The sequence below is a fragment of the Serinus canaria genome, chromosome 15 (genome assembly GCF_022539315.1).
Source record: "Serinus canaria isolate serCan28SL12 chromosome 15, serCan2020, whole genome shotgun sequence".
Taxonomy (NCBI): domain Eukaryota; kingdom Metazoa; phylum Chordata; class Aves; order Passeriformes; family Fringillidae; genus Serinus; species Serinus canaria.
This window is the reverse complement of record NC_066329.1, coordinates 5,487,276-5,502,455: the sequence shown is the minus strand read 5'-3', so window position 1 is coordinate 5,502,455 and position 15,180 is coordinate 5,487,276. Positions and strand designations below refer to the sequence as shown.

The window sequence follows — 15,180 nt, the reverse complement described above, 5'->3', positions numbered from 1 at the left end:
GATTTGAAGCAATCAGTGAATAATGACCTGGCAATGTCCACCTGCAGCCCAAAAAGCCAGACATATCCTGGGCTGCATCAAATGTGGTGAGGGCAGTGGTTTGAGGGAGGGGATTCTCCCCCTGTACTCTGCTCTGGTGAGGCCCCACCTGCAGTGCCGTGTCCAGCTCTGGATCTCACAAGATAAAAAGGACATGGGCCTGTTTGGGTCAGTCTAGAGGAGGCCACAAAGATCTCAGAGCACTGGAGCACCTCTGTTATGAGGAAAAGATAGGAGAGTTGGGGCTGTTCAGCCCAGAGAGCAGAAGGCTCTGGCAAGACCTCATAGCAGCATTTTAGCAGGCCTTGATGCAACAGGACAAGAGATAATGTTTCTTAACTGAAGAAAGGTCAATTTAGGCTAAGCAAAATTAAGAAATTTTTTACTGTGAGAGTGGTGAGGTGTTGAAACAGGTAGCTGAGGGATGCTGTGAATGTCCCATCCCTGGAAAGATTCAAGATCAGGCTGAAAGGGGCTCTGAGCAACCTGATCTGGTTAATGTCCCCGTTCATTTCAGGGAATTTGGACTGGATGATTTTTAAAGGTCCCTTCCAACCCAAACCCATTCTAGGGTTCTATGATTCTGTGTCCCCAGAAGACACTTGCAGGGACATGTGGCAACCCAAAACCTGGAGCAAGGCATTCCACTAGCACAGCCTGGGGAGGGGGATGTGCTGTGCCCCCTTTCCCAAGAGGCTGGTGAGGGACACCTCCCCCAGAGCTGCACATGGCGTGGCTGGGTGCTCCCAGCCCCTGTCCCTGCAGTGGCTCCTGGCTGCCCTGGTGGGGTGACAACAGCAGAGCACTGGTGCTTTCAGCACAGCAATGGCTGCCAGCCCTTCCATGGGCAGGGATGCAGGGAAACTTCCCCAGGGCTGTGCTGGGGATGGGGACAGGGCATGTGACATGCAGGAGTCCCAGTTGTTGTGGCACAGGGTATGAGGGACAGGCTGGTGTTTGTGCTTAACTGGCAGCTACACCAGGAATGGACTCCCATTCCGGGAAGCACAGGGGTGACAATGAAATGGGGACAGAGCCAGGCCTGGTGGCAAAGGGACGTGGCTGGCTGTGCCTCCACCACAGCCCACATGTGTCTGCGAGGCAGGTGGCACCCAGAGGCACAGGAGCAAGGGTTGAGGATGGCACAGCCAGGGCTATGTGTTCAATGAGTGCATGGGGGCTGAGTGCAGGCTGTGCCCCAGGCTGCTCATTCCCTTGGCAGTGCCAGGAGGTTTCATTGGGGTCCCCAGGGTCGAGCAAAAGCTTCACAGAGCCCCTGCAATGTGAGTGTGTGTGCACACATAAGTGCTTCCATCCCACCCTCCACAGGTGCCCCTGGGCTGCTGCCAGGCCGCGAGTGGGGAGCGACGCGTTGGAAGGACACAGAGCCAGGGATGCTGAGCCAGCGCTAGTTCAGTGTCGCTGTTTATTTGTGTGACACTCACAGTGAGGGGACAGGAGCAGGGGACGGGCAGACATGGGCAGAGACACCTGCGGCTGGGGGAGCCGCTGTTCCCAGAAGTGGGGAGGAGGGAGGGAGCCAGCACAGGGCCGGCGGGGCGGGTTAGGAACACTCGGATCTGTTCACGGTCTTCTCCACGTTTCCAGCCACGTGCCTGACCTTGCACGAGACATAATTGTAACTCTGCCACTTGGTGGCATCCATCGACAGGTAACTGCTGGCCATGTACTGGCTGTTGCTCTGCTGCTGGGGCTGGCTGGTCTCCACGCCAGTGGAGATGGTGTTGCCGTCACCCACCCATTCCACCGTCACAGTGCGTGGGTAGAAGTTCTCCATCAGGCACACCAGGGTGGCCTTGCCCAGTGACTCCATCTCCTCGGAGGATGGCGCGAAGAGGTGCACGGTGGGAGCCACCTGGGGCTGGCCTGCGAGGGATGAGAGTGGTACGGGGTCAGAGAGGGCCCTGTCCCCCACCACAGCCCCTGCTCTGCTGGCACAACCCAGAAACTCCCTGCTTTCCCCACAGCCAGGGTTTATCACTCATAACTGTAATGTATTAAAATTTGGGAGATATATATATATGTATATATATATATATATATATATATATATATATATATATATATATATGTGCGTATATGTGTGTGCAATACATATATATCTCATATATGCTTATATATATGTTTTATATATACTATATGTACATATATGTGAATATATGTATTACATATGATAGATATTACAGCTAATATACATAATATATATAAAGTGTAAAATATACATGCATATGTAGTCCATATCATATGAATAGATGTATAATTCTATAAAATACATTTGACATGAATATTTATACATTTCTGTATCTCATATATATCTCAAAGACTTATTTTATATATATTTATATATATACACACACTATATATATATATATATAGAGTTAAATCTTAATTTCTTTGCCACAAAGCCATTTCTTCCCTTTTACAAGGCATTTTTTTTTAAAGCCCAAAATTTCACAGAAAAACCATCCTGTTTTCTGCCTAGTTCTGCTTTCAGACATTTTCTTGTCTCTGAAAACTGCCACTAAAAATCACACAAAGGAAGATGGAAAAAAGATGTTTGGTCTTTCTGGTTCTGCTGCCTCCTCCAATGTGCAGTGTTTCTATTTTTATCTTCACCTCTATTTTTATCTCTATCTCCATTTAAAAACCAGGATGACTCCATTAAATACTTTTTGATGAAGAAATGCCCAAAGAACATTTTTCTTGGACTCAGCCCTGTGTAATTTGGTTCAAATTGGGTTTTTTCCACCAAATTTTTTTAAAAATTTGAGACAAAGACAGACAAAACGACATTTCCGGCAGCATTTTCAGCCCCATAATCTCCATTTTTGACACGTCTTACCTGGACAATGGGCTCTTTAAGATACCCCTGGAATCTTCTGTCTAAGATTCCAGGGACATTTTAACACAAAGTCAGGATGACTGTGGGCTGCTCACAGCCAAGGACAGGCTGTCCTTTCCCAGCACCTGCACCCCTGGCCATGGGACCCTGCAGAAGAGCCCCTGCCCCTCACCAGGGGTGACAGACTTAGTCCTCAGGACTAAGAGTTAACTTAGACTCTAGACTGACAAATTTCTTTGACAAAGACAAAAATCACATCTTTTAGGGACCTAAACTTGAGTTTCCTTCCCCCTGAGACCCCAGACACATTTCCTGGACAAATTTTAAGACTTTTCGACTAAGAAAATACCCCCTGATTCTCCGTGGCGAGCACAGAGTCGTCGGAGTCCGCAGGGACGAGACAGAGCCCCCAAGGCCGGGCTTAGTGCCCGGCCCCAAACGGGCGGCAGGGCCCAGCCCGGCGCCAAGTCCGAGAAAAAACCCCAAATCACCCAAAATCGACAAAATGTCAAAATTCTGTGGTGGGAAAGGAAAGACCGAGGGGAAGTCGGCGACTCACCTGCGACATTCAAAATCGTCCCGGCCCCGAATACACCACACAGTGACACAGGGCCACACAAAAACCTCCTGCCTCATGGCTGAGCAGTCCTGGACCCCACGGATGTGGGAGGGTGGAGAGGATGGTCTGGAAATATCCCAATGGGTGCAGCGGAATGAAGGTGATGGGATGGAGATGCCCTGATGGACACAGCACGATGAAGGTGTGGGCACAGCTGTACCTGTGGAATTTTGGTCCTGCCTGGGCTCTTCAGTGCAGCTCCCACCACCAGCAATGGAGATAATAGCTGAAGGTCTCTGCAGGCAACTTATTTTTATTAATATTTGCCCTAAAAATACAGAAAGGCAAGAGGTGGAGATGCGTACATAAAGTTGAGATAGCCAAGGAAGGGGCAAGCCAGAAAGGGTTTCAGCTAAAACTAATTAACTTCAAATGTCCCTGTAAAGGCTTGGCTGCTTCTTTGAAAAGTGTTTACCCAATGTGGTGCCAATCCCACAGATTGGCAGATTCAGTGCTCATCTTGGACCACTGAATGCCAACAGCACCAACGTAAATTGAACCCACAGATTTTCAAATGATGTGGTTTGTGCAAGTGGTTATAGAAAGAGGCAGAGTCAGTGAACTTCCTGAGTCACAGGAACTCTATAAATAGCTCACTGTAGAACAGGTAACACTTTGAAGATTTTGTGGTTTGAGACACTTTCTCTTTCAGAGGTTTGCTTTGCCTCTGGGAAGGTTTATCCTTTTGTGCAAAGTCTGAAACTATCCAAAAAAGAAAAAACATCACTGAAATAGTATATGCAAAGCATTTAGCTGGAGCCACTGCCCTCTATTGTGGATGATCATTTTCTGAGCATTTCTCAGGCTTCAACGGGGTTTCAGTTTCATTTTGTGGGAGGGGGACAATGTTAATCTCTTTAGTCCTGCTCTCCTTGGGGAGAGGCATGGAGGAGGACAGAGGCTGTGCTGGATGCAGCAGGGTGCTGCTGAGGTAGATTTTGGCATTGCCAATGGGGCAGGAGATTGCAAAAGTCTCTCCCAGGCTGGCTGACACCTTGGACAGCTCATTCAGAGATGCTGCCGGGACCAGGGAATGTGGAAAGGGAGAGGGGAGATGAGGGGTGTCACTCAGTGCCCCAGGACAGCCCCCTCTGACCTGCAGGACAGGGCTCCTGTGCCAAAAGTCCTGATGGAACAGAGGGGTCACTGCCTCAGACAGAGCCCAAGGCCTGAGCTCAAGGCCAGGGCCACATGAAGAGACATGGCAGAGCAAGAGGACATGGCTGGCAGCAGGATGAGGTGATGGGGCTGAGGGCAATGCCAGGCACTGCAGAGCCCCAGGGCCTCCTCGTGCACAGCATGAAGCAAGCAGGAGGCCTTTCAGAGCCAGTGGTCATGGAGGGGGGACGTGAAGCTGCATCAAACCCACAGGCCTGGTCAGCCCTGAGAGAGAAGGCAGAGAAACTCCATCTTTAACTCCTTTGTTTCTAGAGGCTTGTGCTCCCTGTGGTGATGGTCCAGAGGCTCCTGGCTCAGCTGGGCTGGGGGCTGGGCTGGGAGGCATCAGCAGGGTCCTGGGCACCAGCCACGGAGATCAGGAGAATCTTGACTCTGGAGCACAAACAGGCATAGGAGGTTATCCCAGCATTTCTTCATTGAGAATGTGGGCAAACACTGGACAGGTTTCCTAGAGATCTGGATGATATCCCAGGCCTGCAAGTGTTATACAGGCACTTGGACAATGCCCTATATTTTTGTCATCCTTGAAGTGGCCACGCTTTTGGACTGTGCAATCATTGAAGGCCTCTTCCATCTGAAACGGTCTGTTCAGTTCTATCCTATCTGCTCTCATCCACAAATGGCAAGGAAAGGGCTGTAAGGATGGAGCTGTGTCACTGGGAACAGCCACATTCACCACAGGGCCGAAAAAGGCAGGGTTGTGCCAGGGACCTGCCCCACCAAACAGGGACAGCAGAGGCTCCCATCCCCATTGTTCTCTTTCACCCTGGTAACATCATCACTGCCATTTTGGTAGTTACCACATTAACAGACAGCCTTGTCCTGGCCTTGGACCCCAGAGATGGTTACTGTGCTCATGGAGCCAGGCAGGCATCTGGAGAATCCCAAAGGGATGTCTGGTGGTCCCAAGTCATTGTAGCAGATCCCACAGACAGGAAACTTATGCTGGTAGTGGTCACAGCTGCTGCCATCCCTGGAGCAGATGACTTTGATGGTTTGTCCCACAATGCTGACACCAAGTAGAGCTGACAGAGCAATGCCTGGACCAGGGAACACAGAGAGGGACAGGAGGGAGAAAAGAAGATGAGGGTTAGCCAGTGACATGGGGCATGGCCTTCTCTGATCAAGTGAACAGTGAAAGGACAAATCTGCCTGCAGGCACATACATGGGACACCCTGGGCCATGACAGCATTGCTGGGAGGTCATAACTTCCTCAAATGATAAAGGATGGGCACAGTCTTGGGGCTTCAAGTGTAAGCTGAGGCAGGAGGTTTTTGTATCACTTCCCCATTGCTCTGTGTCACGGTGCAGCAGTACTGCTGCTGTCATAGCTACCACAGAAATAGACAGCCTCGTCCTCGGCTTGGACCCCAGTGATGGTTAACGTGGCCGTGGAGCCGGATTTGGATCCGGAGAATCGCGAAGGGATGCCCGAGGGTCTCTGGTCACTGTAGTAGATCACAGTGACAGGGGCAGTGCCAGGGACCTTCTGCTGGTACCAGCCATAGCTGTAGCTGCTACCGGAGCAGGTGATCCTGACGGTGTCGCCCACCTTGGCCGATATCTCGGGTGGCTGAGTCAGCGCTGCCTGGACCAGGGAACCTGGAGAGGGAGAAAAGAGAGGGGAGAAGATGGGGGTCAGTCAGTGTCCCAGGAGCACAGGCCTGCCTGGGCAGCAGGATGGGGTCCCTGTGCCCAAAGGCCCAGTGCAGGCACAGCGAGTCTGTCCATGGCACCTGTGCTGTGGGCGAGCACCACGAAGAGAAGAGGGGCCCAGGCCATGGTTCAGTCCCACTGGCTCAGTGTCCCCAGAATGATGGGGCTGTGCTGTGGACCCTGACTCCCTTTTAAGCCCCCGCCTGCCCAGGACACGTCCCCTCCATGCAAATCCGACCCTGTGGTCACGGCCGGATCCTGCCCGCCCCTCTCTCCGCACATCCCTCCCTGCTACACACCCAGCCCCACCACCCCAGATGTAGCAGGGCTTGTCTCCAGACACAAAGCAGAGACACCCCCCCGCTCTGAGCCTGAACCCACCAGCATTGACCCCTCTGTCCCCACACCAGGCTGAGTGGCTGCCATGCCTAAGGAGAGCTGGGCGCTGTGGCAAGGGCATACAGGAGTACCTGCAGCTCCCAGTGATGGGACTGGAACAATGCCAAGCTCTACCATTCCCCAACTAATTTTTGGCATTTGTCCCTCCCATGGGTGTTCCAGGCCTGTAACGTATCCCCTTGCTCTCCTGATTTTGTGCCCTGGCTCTTCCTCTGACAGCTGAGATCCACCACTCAAGACCAAGACCTTTGCTCTTCCCAGGCATTCTCACCCCAGAACAATGGGAGTGGGCCAGCACAGAGCCCCGGGGTCCAGCAATGCCTCCCCATTAGCTGATCATGAGCCCAGTGTTCTGGTGCTCAGCAGCCAGAGCCAGGGCAGCTCCTGGTCAGTCCTGCTCCAACACAGGGCACAGGAATCATGGCTCTCTCTGGCAGTCCCAACCCAGACAAAGAGCAGCTGCATCACAGAAAATTCCCTCTCCCCCTGTCCGGATCTTCCCTGTCCCTCACTAAGCTGTCCCCAGGGTGCCCAGGGCACCAGGAGCCTGGCTGACATGGGCAGGGCAGGGCTGCAGGGCTGTCTCCCTGTGACCAGCATGGAGGGGACCTGCTGGAGCACAGCATGTGTTTCATAGCAGAAACTGCCACACAGGCACAGATGCTACTCCATGTTGTGCCTGGGCAGCTGCAGGCAGTACCCAAGGGTGTCCCACTGGGATAACAGTCGGCCTGTGTCTCCCTTTTCTTGTGCTGGGAGTTACCATGGCCCTGATCACCACTGGTGTCCCAGCCAGAAGAAAAAGAGCCTCCTCCCGCTTCTCCTCCTCCTCTGCTTAGACCCAGCCATGGGTAATGTGGCCATGGAGACGAGTGTGTTTCCAAGTGCTATATATCCCCTCTCAAAGTGCCAGGGAACAGCCAGGGACCTAAGGCTTTAAGGGAGTGCTAGGCTGAGACACCAGGCACTGCTGCATTCAGTGCAGGGCAGCAAGGGCAGGGCCACAGTGAGGGCCTGACTCCCCACCAAGCAGGCACAGCAGAGACTCCTGACTGATATCTGCAATAGCAGGAGGTTCTTGCATCACTTCCCCAATTGCTGCATGCCACTGTCTAAGCACTGCTGCTGCTGTCCTCACCACCACAGAAATAGACAGCCTCGTCCTCGGCTTGGACCCCAGTGATGGTTAACGTGTTCGAGGAGCCGGATGTGGATGCGGAGAATCGCGAAGGGATGCCCGAGGGTCTGCTGTTACCAGCATAGATCACAGTGACAGGGCCACTGCCAGGGACCTTCTGCTGATACCAGCCATAAGCATTGTTGGTGCCCCTGCAGCAGATCAAGGTGTTTTGCTGCAGAGACATGGACACTGGGGACAGCTAAGCCAGAGCCATGTGAGAGCTGTGGACTGAGGCAGAAGCTTTCCATGCCCAGCCAGAGCACCCAGGGCTCTTATGTCCTGGAAAATGTCCACATGCCCAGCCCTGAGCTGCCAGGGTGGCTGCAATGCTGCCAGGCCCTGGGCAGGGCTCAGACTGTGGAGCAGGTATGTGGCAAAGGTGTTCTTGGGCAGCTCCACCAGCTGCAGCTCCCAACATTGTTCCAGGCTCCTCTGCTGCTCACATAGGTATTGGTCAGTGAGGATGAGCCCAGATCAGGGCTTCTGCAACACGAGGGCCCAGCCACTGGGAACTTAGTCATAGAAGCATGGAGTGGTTTGAGTTGGAAGGGTCACTAAATATCATCAACACTCCTGCCTTGGGCAGGGACACCTTTCACTAGACCAGGTTGCTCAAAGCCTCATCCAACCTTGCTTTGAACACTTCCAGGGATGGGTCATCTACAAGTTCTCTGTGAAACCAGCTCCAGGGCCACATCATGCTCAGAGACCTGGAACACACAGGGAAGGGAATGCAAGAGTCCCAAAGCTGTAGAGGTGGTCATGCTTGGTGTAGTGGAATGAGGCATCAAAGCCATCCAGCCTTTTTGTCACTCAAGATCTTGCTTGCCTGTGGGACAGTGTCACCATGAGGTCAGCACTGCTGCTGTCAAAGCTACCACAGTAGTAGACAGCCTTGCCCTCAGCTTGACCACCAGTGACCCTCTGGAGCCAGACACAAAACCAGAGAATTGTGAAGGAATGTCTGAGGGTCTTACATCATCCCAGTAGATCACAATGACAGGGGCACTGCCAGGGACCTTCTGCTGGTACCAGCCATAGCCACTGCTGCTCCTAGAGCATATAGCCCAGACAGTTTGTCCCAGGTTGGCTGGCACCAAGGACGACTGACTGGACCAGGAAGCCTGGAGAGGGAGAGGTGAAAGGTAATAAGATGGTGTGAGCTATTGCCCTGGGAGCACATCCCTTCCCAGGCAGTAAGATAGGCCTCTTGTGCCCATGGTCCTCATGCCACAGTGGGACAGCCTCAAGACAGAGAGGAAGATTAGAGACCCATGGCCCTGAAAGGTGAGCTGACAGCAGCAGAGCAGTAGAACATCATCCTCTGAGGGAAAGGGACCTGGTCATGGGTACAAAAATATGGGGGAATCAGGACCCAGCCTGGTCCAGAGCAATGCAGGAGAGGCAGCTTCAGCAGCAGCTGCAGCAGGAGGGAGAGTCTGAAGCAAAAGGCAACAGGGCTTGGGATGAGGCAGTGCTATTCCTATTATGGGGACAAGGGCAAGAGTCCCCTCCTGTGCCTTGTCATGCACATGCATGTCCTTAGGGAGAGGGCAGGATCCTGCCTCAACTCCAGTATCACAGCTTTGTTTATCCATGAGAAAAACTGGCTCAAAAAAATGGCTTTCTTCTCTTGACAGTGGGTTCTGTGTCTCACTTCCCCATTACTCATCCCCATCAGTACCACTACTGTCCCAGCTACCACAGAAATAGACAGCCTCGTCCTCGGCTTGGACCCCAGTGATGGTTAACGTGCCCATGGAGCCGGACCAGGATCCGGAGAATTGCGAAGGGATGCCTGAGGGTCTGTTGCTGCTGCCATAGATCAGAGTGACACAGCCCAAGGCACCCCAGCACAGAGGTAGCAGGAGGAGGACATGGTCATCAGCAGCAAGATGTGATGAGCTAGGGGACAAAGCCACACTGATCTTTGTAGGGACAAGGACAATGGTCATCAGACATGGTGGAGAACAAGAGAACCTCCAGTTCTGTGGCACAGCGAAAGAAGGACATTTGTAGCCCTTGCTGTACAGAGAGGACAGGAGCCTAACCCACAGCCAGCCAAGAGGGAAGAGGGATGAAATATTTTCTTTTGTTTTGGAAATCCTTGGAATTCTCACTTCCTACTTCCTGTTGTCACTATACACCATAGCCACTGCTGCTGCTGTCAGTACCACCACAGAAATAGACAGCCTCGTCCTCGGCTTGGACCCCAGTGATGGTTAACGTGGCCGAGGAACCAGACTGGGATCCGGAGAATGGTGAAGGAATGCCCGAGGGTCTCTTGGTGCTTTCATAGATCACAGTGACAAGGCCACTGCCAGGGACCTTCTGCTGGTACCAGCCATAGTAGCTGCCACCCCCAGAGCAGGTGATCCTGACCATGTCTCCCACATTGGCTGACACTGAGGATGGCTGAGTCACTGCTGCTGCCTGTACCAGGGAACCTGAAGAGGGAGAGGTGAGAGGGGAGAAGAAGCAGTCAGTTAGTGGCACAGGAGCACAGACCTCCACAGGGAGGGGAACAGTAATGAGAGAACTCTCCCTTCAGGCAAACATGCAGGACACCCTGGGTATAACCTCCACCCCAGGCACTCTTGAGGGATTGCTGTAGCCAGAGCCTGAAACCTGTCCCTGCCCACTGCCCCTCAGGGCACTCCTCATTCCAGGCACTGAGGCTGGACAGCCTGGGGACATGGCCTGCTGTGGACACCCAGTGTTTGGGGCAGTTGGAGCCAGCCCTGCCCATGGACCAAGAGGAACCATGTTCAGGCCAGCAGCCAGCTACTGTAAGGCAGGGGGTCCCTAGGCAGTGAAAAGCTCTGTATGGTTATAATGCACGAAAAGTAATGGGGACATCTTTGACACACTATGGCCACCAGATGAGATGTGGCACAAGGACAGATTTGCAGACAAGATCTGGTAAAACAAGAGCCAATATAGCTGCAGGCACCAAGGGTAGGAACTGCCTATGCTCTGAAACTCTTCCCCACACAGGGAAAGGTTCAGCAATCAAGAGAAGTGAAAAAATTACCCCACCATCACCAAAAGCCTAAGCAACACTGCTGCCACAGCCACCACAGAAATAGACAGCCTCATCCTCAGCTTGGACCCCAGTGATGGTTAACGTGGCCGTGAAGCCGGACTGGGATCCGGAGAATCGCAAAGGGATGCCCGAGGGTCTGTTGGTGTTATCATAGATCACAGTGACAGGGGCAGTGCCAGGGACCTTCTGCTGGAACCAGCCATACCAGTTGTTGCTATCTCCAGAACAGGTGATCTTGACCATGTCTCCCACCTTGGCTGACAGTGAGGATGGCTACTCAGTGATGCTGCCTGGACCAGGAGAGGGAGAGGAGAAAGGGGAGGAGAGGGGGTCAGTCAGTGTCCCAGGAGAACAGATCTTCCTGGGGAGCAGCCTTACAGGGAATGCCACAGTCAGAGGAGAATGAACTCAGACACAGTCACCAGCATATTTGAGGAGTAGAGCCCAGGCCAAGGCATCTCAGCAGCCAGCTCTGGCAGATGAAGGTGGACATGATTATCAGTAGCAACAGGCAGTGAGGTGTGGAACACAGCTATACCATGAGTTTTATAGGGACAAGGACAATGATCCCCAGCCTCCTCACAATAGGACAAAAAATGGTATTCATAGCTATGGCCATGCAGAGGAGACATATACCTGCCCCAGCCCCACATCCACAACACTGCTTGGCCATGAGAAGGACTGAAAATCTATGCTTTGAATTCCTCTGTCTTTATCACTTCACCAGCATCACTGCTGCTGTCCTGGCCACCACAGAAATAGACAGCCTCATCCTCGGCTTGGACCCCAGTGATGGTTAACGTGCCTGTGGAGCCAGAGGCAGAACCGGAGAATCGCGAAGGGATGCCCGAGGGTCTGCTGGTATCCCGATAGATCACAGTGACGGGGCAGTGCCAGGGACCTTCTGCTGGAACCAGCCATAATAGTTGCTGCTACCCCCGGAGCAGGTGATCCTGACGGTGTCTCCCACCTTGGCTGATATCTCAGGTGGCTGCTGAGTCAGCGCTGCCTGGACCAGGGAACCTGGAGAGGGAGAGAAGAGAGGGGAGAAGAAGGAGATCAATCTGTGCCCCAGGAACACAGCTTTCCCAGAGCAGCAGGATGTGCCCTGCATGCAGAAGCCCTGTCCAGGCACAGCAAGTCTGGCCATGGCACCTGAGCTTTAGGTGAACACTGTGAGGAGGGGAGGGGCCCAGGCCACGTTGCAATCCCACCAGCTCTATGTCCTCACCCTTGCTTGGGCTGTGCTGTGTTCCTTGTCTATCTTTTAAGCCACCACCTGTCTGGGCCATGAAATTAAGACTCCATACACAAGGCAGGAACCTGCCAGTATATCTTTCCCCAGCTCCCTCTCAGCTCCCTCATTAGGGGATACTTTCCATATCACATTTCAACTGCTGAGAAAAACTGCCAGATTTATGATGAGTTATACCTAACATGGTGATGGCCAAATGTCCAAATGGCAGAACAGAGTGTTGGTTCCCCCAGGGATCCCTAAAGCCAAGGGCCTCTGGTGCACTATCAATCTGCAAAACCACTCCTGTAAACTGCAGTTCTCAAACCTCAGTCACTCCTCAGAAACAGCATCCCCCAGCATTTGTGGTCAACAACAACCATCCTGCAGGGGACCTCAATCCTGGCCAGCACTGCTGTCGTCACCACCACAGAAATAGACAGCCTCATCCTCGGCTTGGACCCCAGTGATGGTTAATGTGCCCCCAGAACCAGAGAATTGTGAAGGGATGTCCGAGGGTCTCTTGTCAGTGCTGTAGATCACAGTGACAGGGCCACTACCAGGGACCTTCTGCTGGTACCAGGCATAGCCATAGCTGCTGCTACCCCCAGAGCAGGAGATCCTGACAGTCTCTTGCGTGCTGGATGGCAGTGAGGATGACTGCTGACTCAGTGCTGCATGGACCAGGGAATGTGGAAGAGGAGATAAGAGAGGGGAAAAGAGTGCAGCTAGTCAGTGTCCCAGGGGCACAGACCTGCCTGGACAAGGTTACAGGGAATGCAACAGTCATGGACAGAACAGACGGGGACATGGTCACAAGCACATTACTGCAGCAGAGCCCAGCCCATTGCAAATGGCTGCACAAAAGTAGCTTTGGCAGCATAGCAGCACCTGGCCATCGGTAACAAGAGGCTGTGGGGGACACAGCTACACCAAGAGGTGCCAAGAGGAAAAAGGGCCAAAATGGTTCCTCTGCATTTTGAGTCTCTGTCACTTTCTGTTACTCAAGGTCACCAAACACCATAGCTGCCACTGCTGCCGTCATAGCTACCACAGAAATAGACAGCCTCGTCCTCGGCTTGGACCCCAGTGATGGTTAACGTGGCCGTGGAGCCAGACTTGGATCCTGAAAATCGCGAAGGGATGTCCGAGGGTCTCTTGTCATTGTAGTAGATCACAGTGACAGGGGCAGTGCCAGGACTTTCTGTTGGTGCCAGCCATAGCTGTAGCTGCTGCCAGAGCAGGTGATCCTGACGGTGTCGCCCACCTTGGCCGTAATTTCGGGTGGCTGCTGAGTCACTGCTGCCTGGACCAGGGAACCTGGAGAAGGAGAGAAGAGAGGGGAGGAGATGGGGGTCAGTCAGTGTCCCAGGAGCACAGGCCTGCCTGGGCAGCAGGATGGGGTCCCTGTGCCCAAAGGCCCAGTGAAGGCACAGCGAGTCTGTCCATGGCACCTGAGCTGTGGGTGAGCATTTTGAGGAGGGGAAGGGCCCAGACTACGGTGCACTCTCACCAGCTCCGTGTCCTCACAGTGATAGGGCTGTGCTGTGGGCCTTAATCCACTTTTAAGCCCCTATCAATCTAGGCACAGGCTCCCCATGGATATGTGGCACCCAGTGCTCTCTAGAGCTCCATTCCCACTGCTCCCTCCATCCACTGCAGGCACCACTGTCCCACCAAAAGGCAGCAAGATTGGTCTGGGTTGCCTGCTCCTTGCTCACCATGACTGCTGAGCTCTCAGATCAGCCAGGGACCACCCTGACCCTGTTCCTGCCCGGGGACCATGGCCTCGCTGCACACATTCTCCTTCAACCAAGGGTGCCACCCTGGGCCTCTCTGAATTGCCACAAGAGAAGTGCAGAGCAGAGAAATGGGGCTTTGAAATGGAATAGGAGCCACACCAAGACCAGGGGCTTCCAGGCTCAAGGAAAATCGCGTCCGGTCGGGGGCAGCCCCTCTGCCTCCTGCGCACAGCCTGGCCCACGGCAGCCGCGGGGGCTCTGAACCTCGCAGGCACCTGGCTGGCCACAGCCCCTTTGCCTCCTGCCTGTGCAGTGGAGCCACACTGACACCTTGTGGGGACAAGAAGGGCCTCGGGAACAGCACTGCAGGAACTGAGAGCAGAGCCCGCCACAGGACTCTGCCCTTGCTGCCTCTCAGCCCTGCCACGCCTTCCACCAGGTCCAGAGATTGCTCCAGTCCTGGCCACAACATCCAGGGTTTCTGCATGGCAGCGTGCCCACGGCAGCCTGTGCTCACAGGGGAGAGCCTCTCACACAGACACGGGGTCCTTTGGCACAGTTGCTGTCACTAGATGAATGTGCATCAGCCCTGAACTGGCAGGGACCAGGACCACTGTGGATCTCATGCTGCTATCATAGATCACAGTGACAGGGACTTCTGCTGGGTGTAGCCACTGCTACTGATCTTGAAAGTCTCTCCCAGGCTGGCTGACACCTTGGACAGCTCATTCAGAGATGCTGCCGGGACCAGGAAATGTGGAGAGGGGAGATGAGGAGTGTCACTCAGTGCCTCAAGACAGCCACCTCTGACCTGCAGGACAGGGCTCCTGTGCCAAAAGTCCTGATGGAACAGAGGGGTCACTGCCTCAGACAGAGCCCAAGGCCTGAGCTCCAGGCCAGGGCCACATGAAGAGACATGGCAGAGCAAGAGGACATGGCTGGCAGCAGGATGAGGTGATGGGGCTGAGGGCAATGCCAGGCACTGCAGAGCCCCAGGGCCTCCTCGTGCACAGCATGAAGCAAGCAGGAGGCCTTTCAGAGCCAGTGGTCATGGAGGGGGGACATGAAGCATCAAACCCACAGGCCTGGTCAGTCCTGAGAGAGAAGGTAGAGAAACTCCATCTTTAACTCCTCTGTACCTCATTTCCATATCTCTATCACCATTCCAGCTGCCACTGCTGCTGTCAGCACTACCACAGAAATAGACAGCCTCATCCTCAGC

The 15,180-nt window shown here is 53.6% G+C and overlaps 1 gene segment (V, D, J or C); it reads right to left on the bottom strand.

The window, feature by feature from the left end:
• Nucleotides 1–1,434: 1,434 nt before the first annotated feature.
• LOC103818060 (Ig lambda chain C region-like) lies at nt 1,435–10,329 on the bottom strand. The segment is given in 5 exon segments: nt 1,435–1,926; nt 3,462–3,499; nt 6,012–6,052; nt 7,914–8,048; nt 10,265–10,329. Coding segments are annotated over 5 exon segments (594 nt in total).
• Between the last annotated feature and the right edge of the window lie 4,851 nt (nt 10,330–15,180).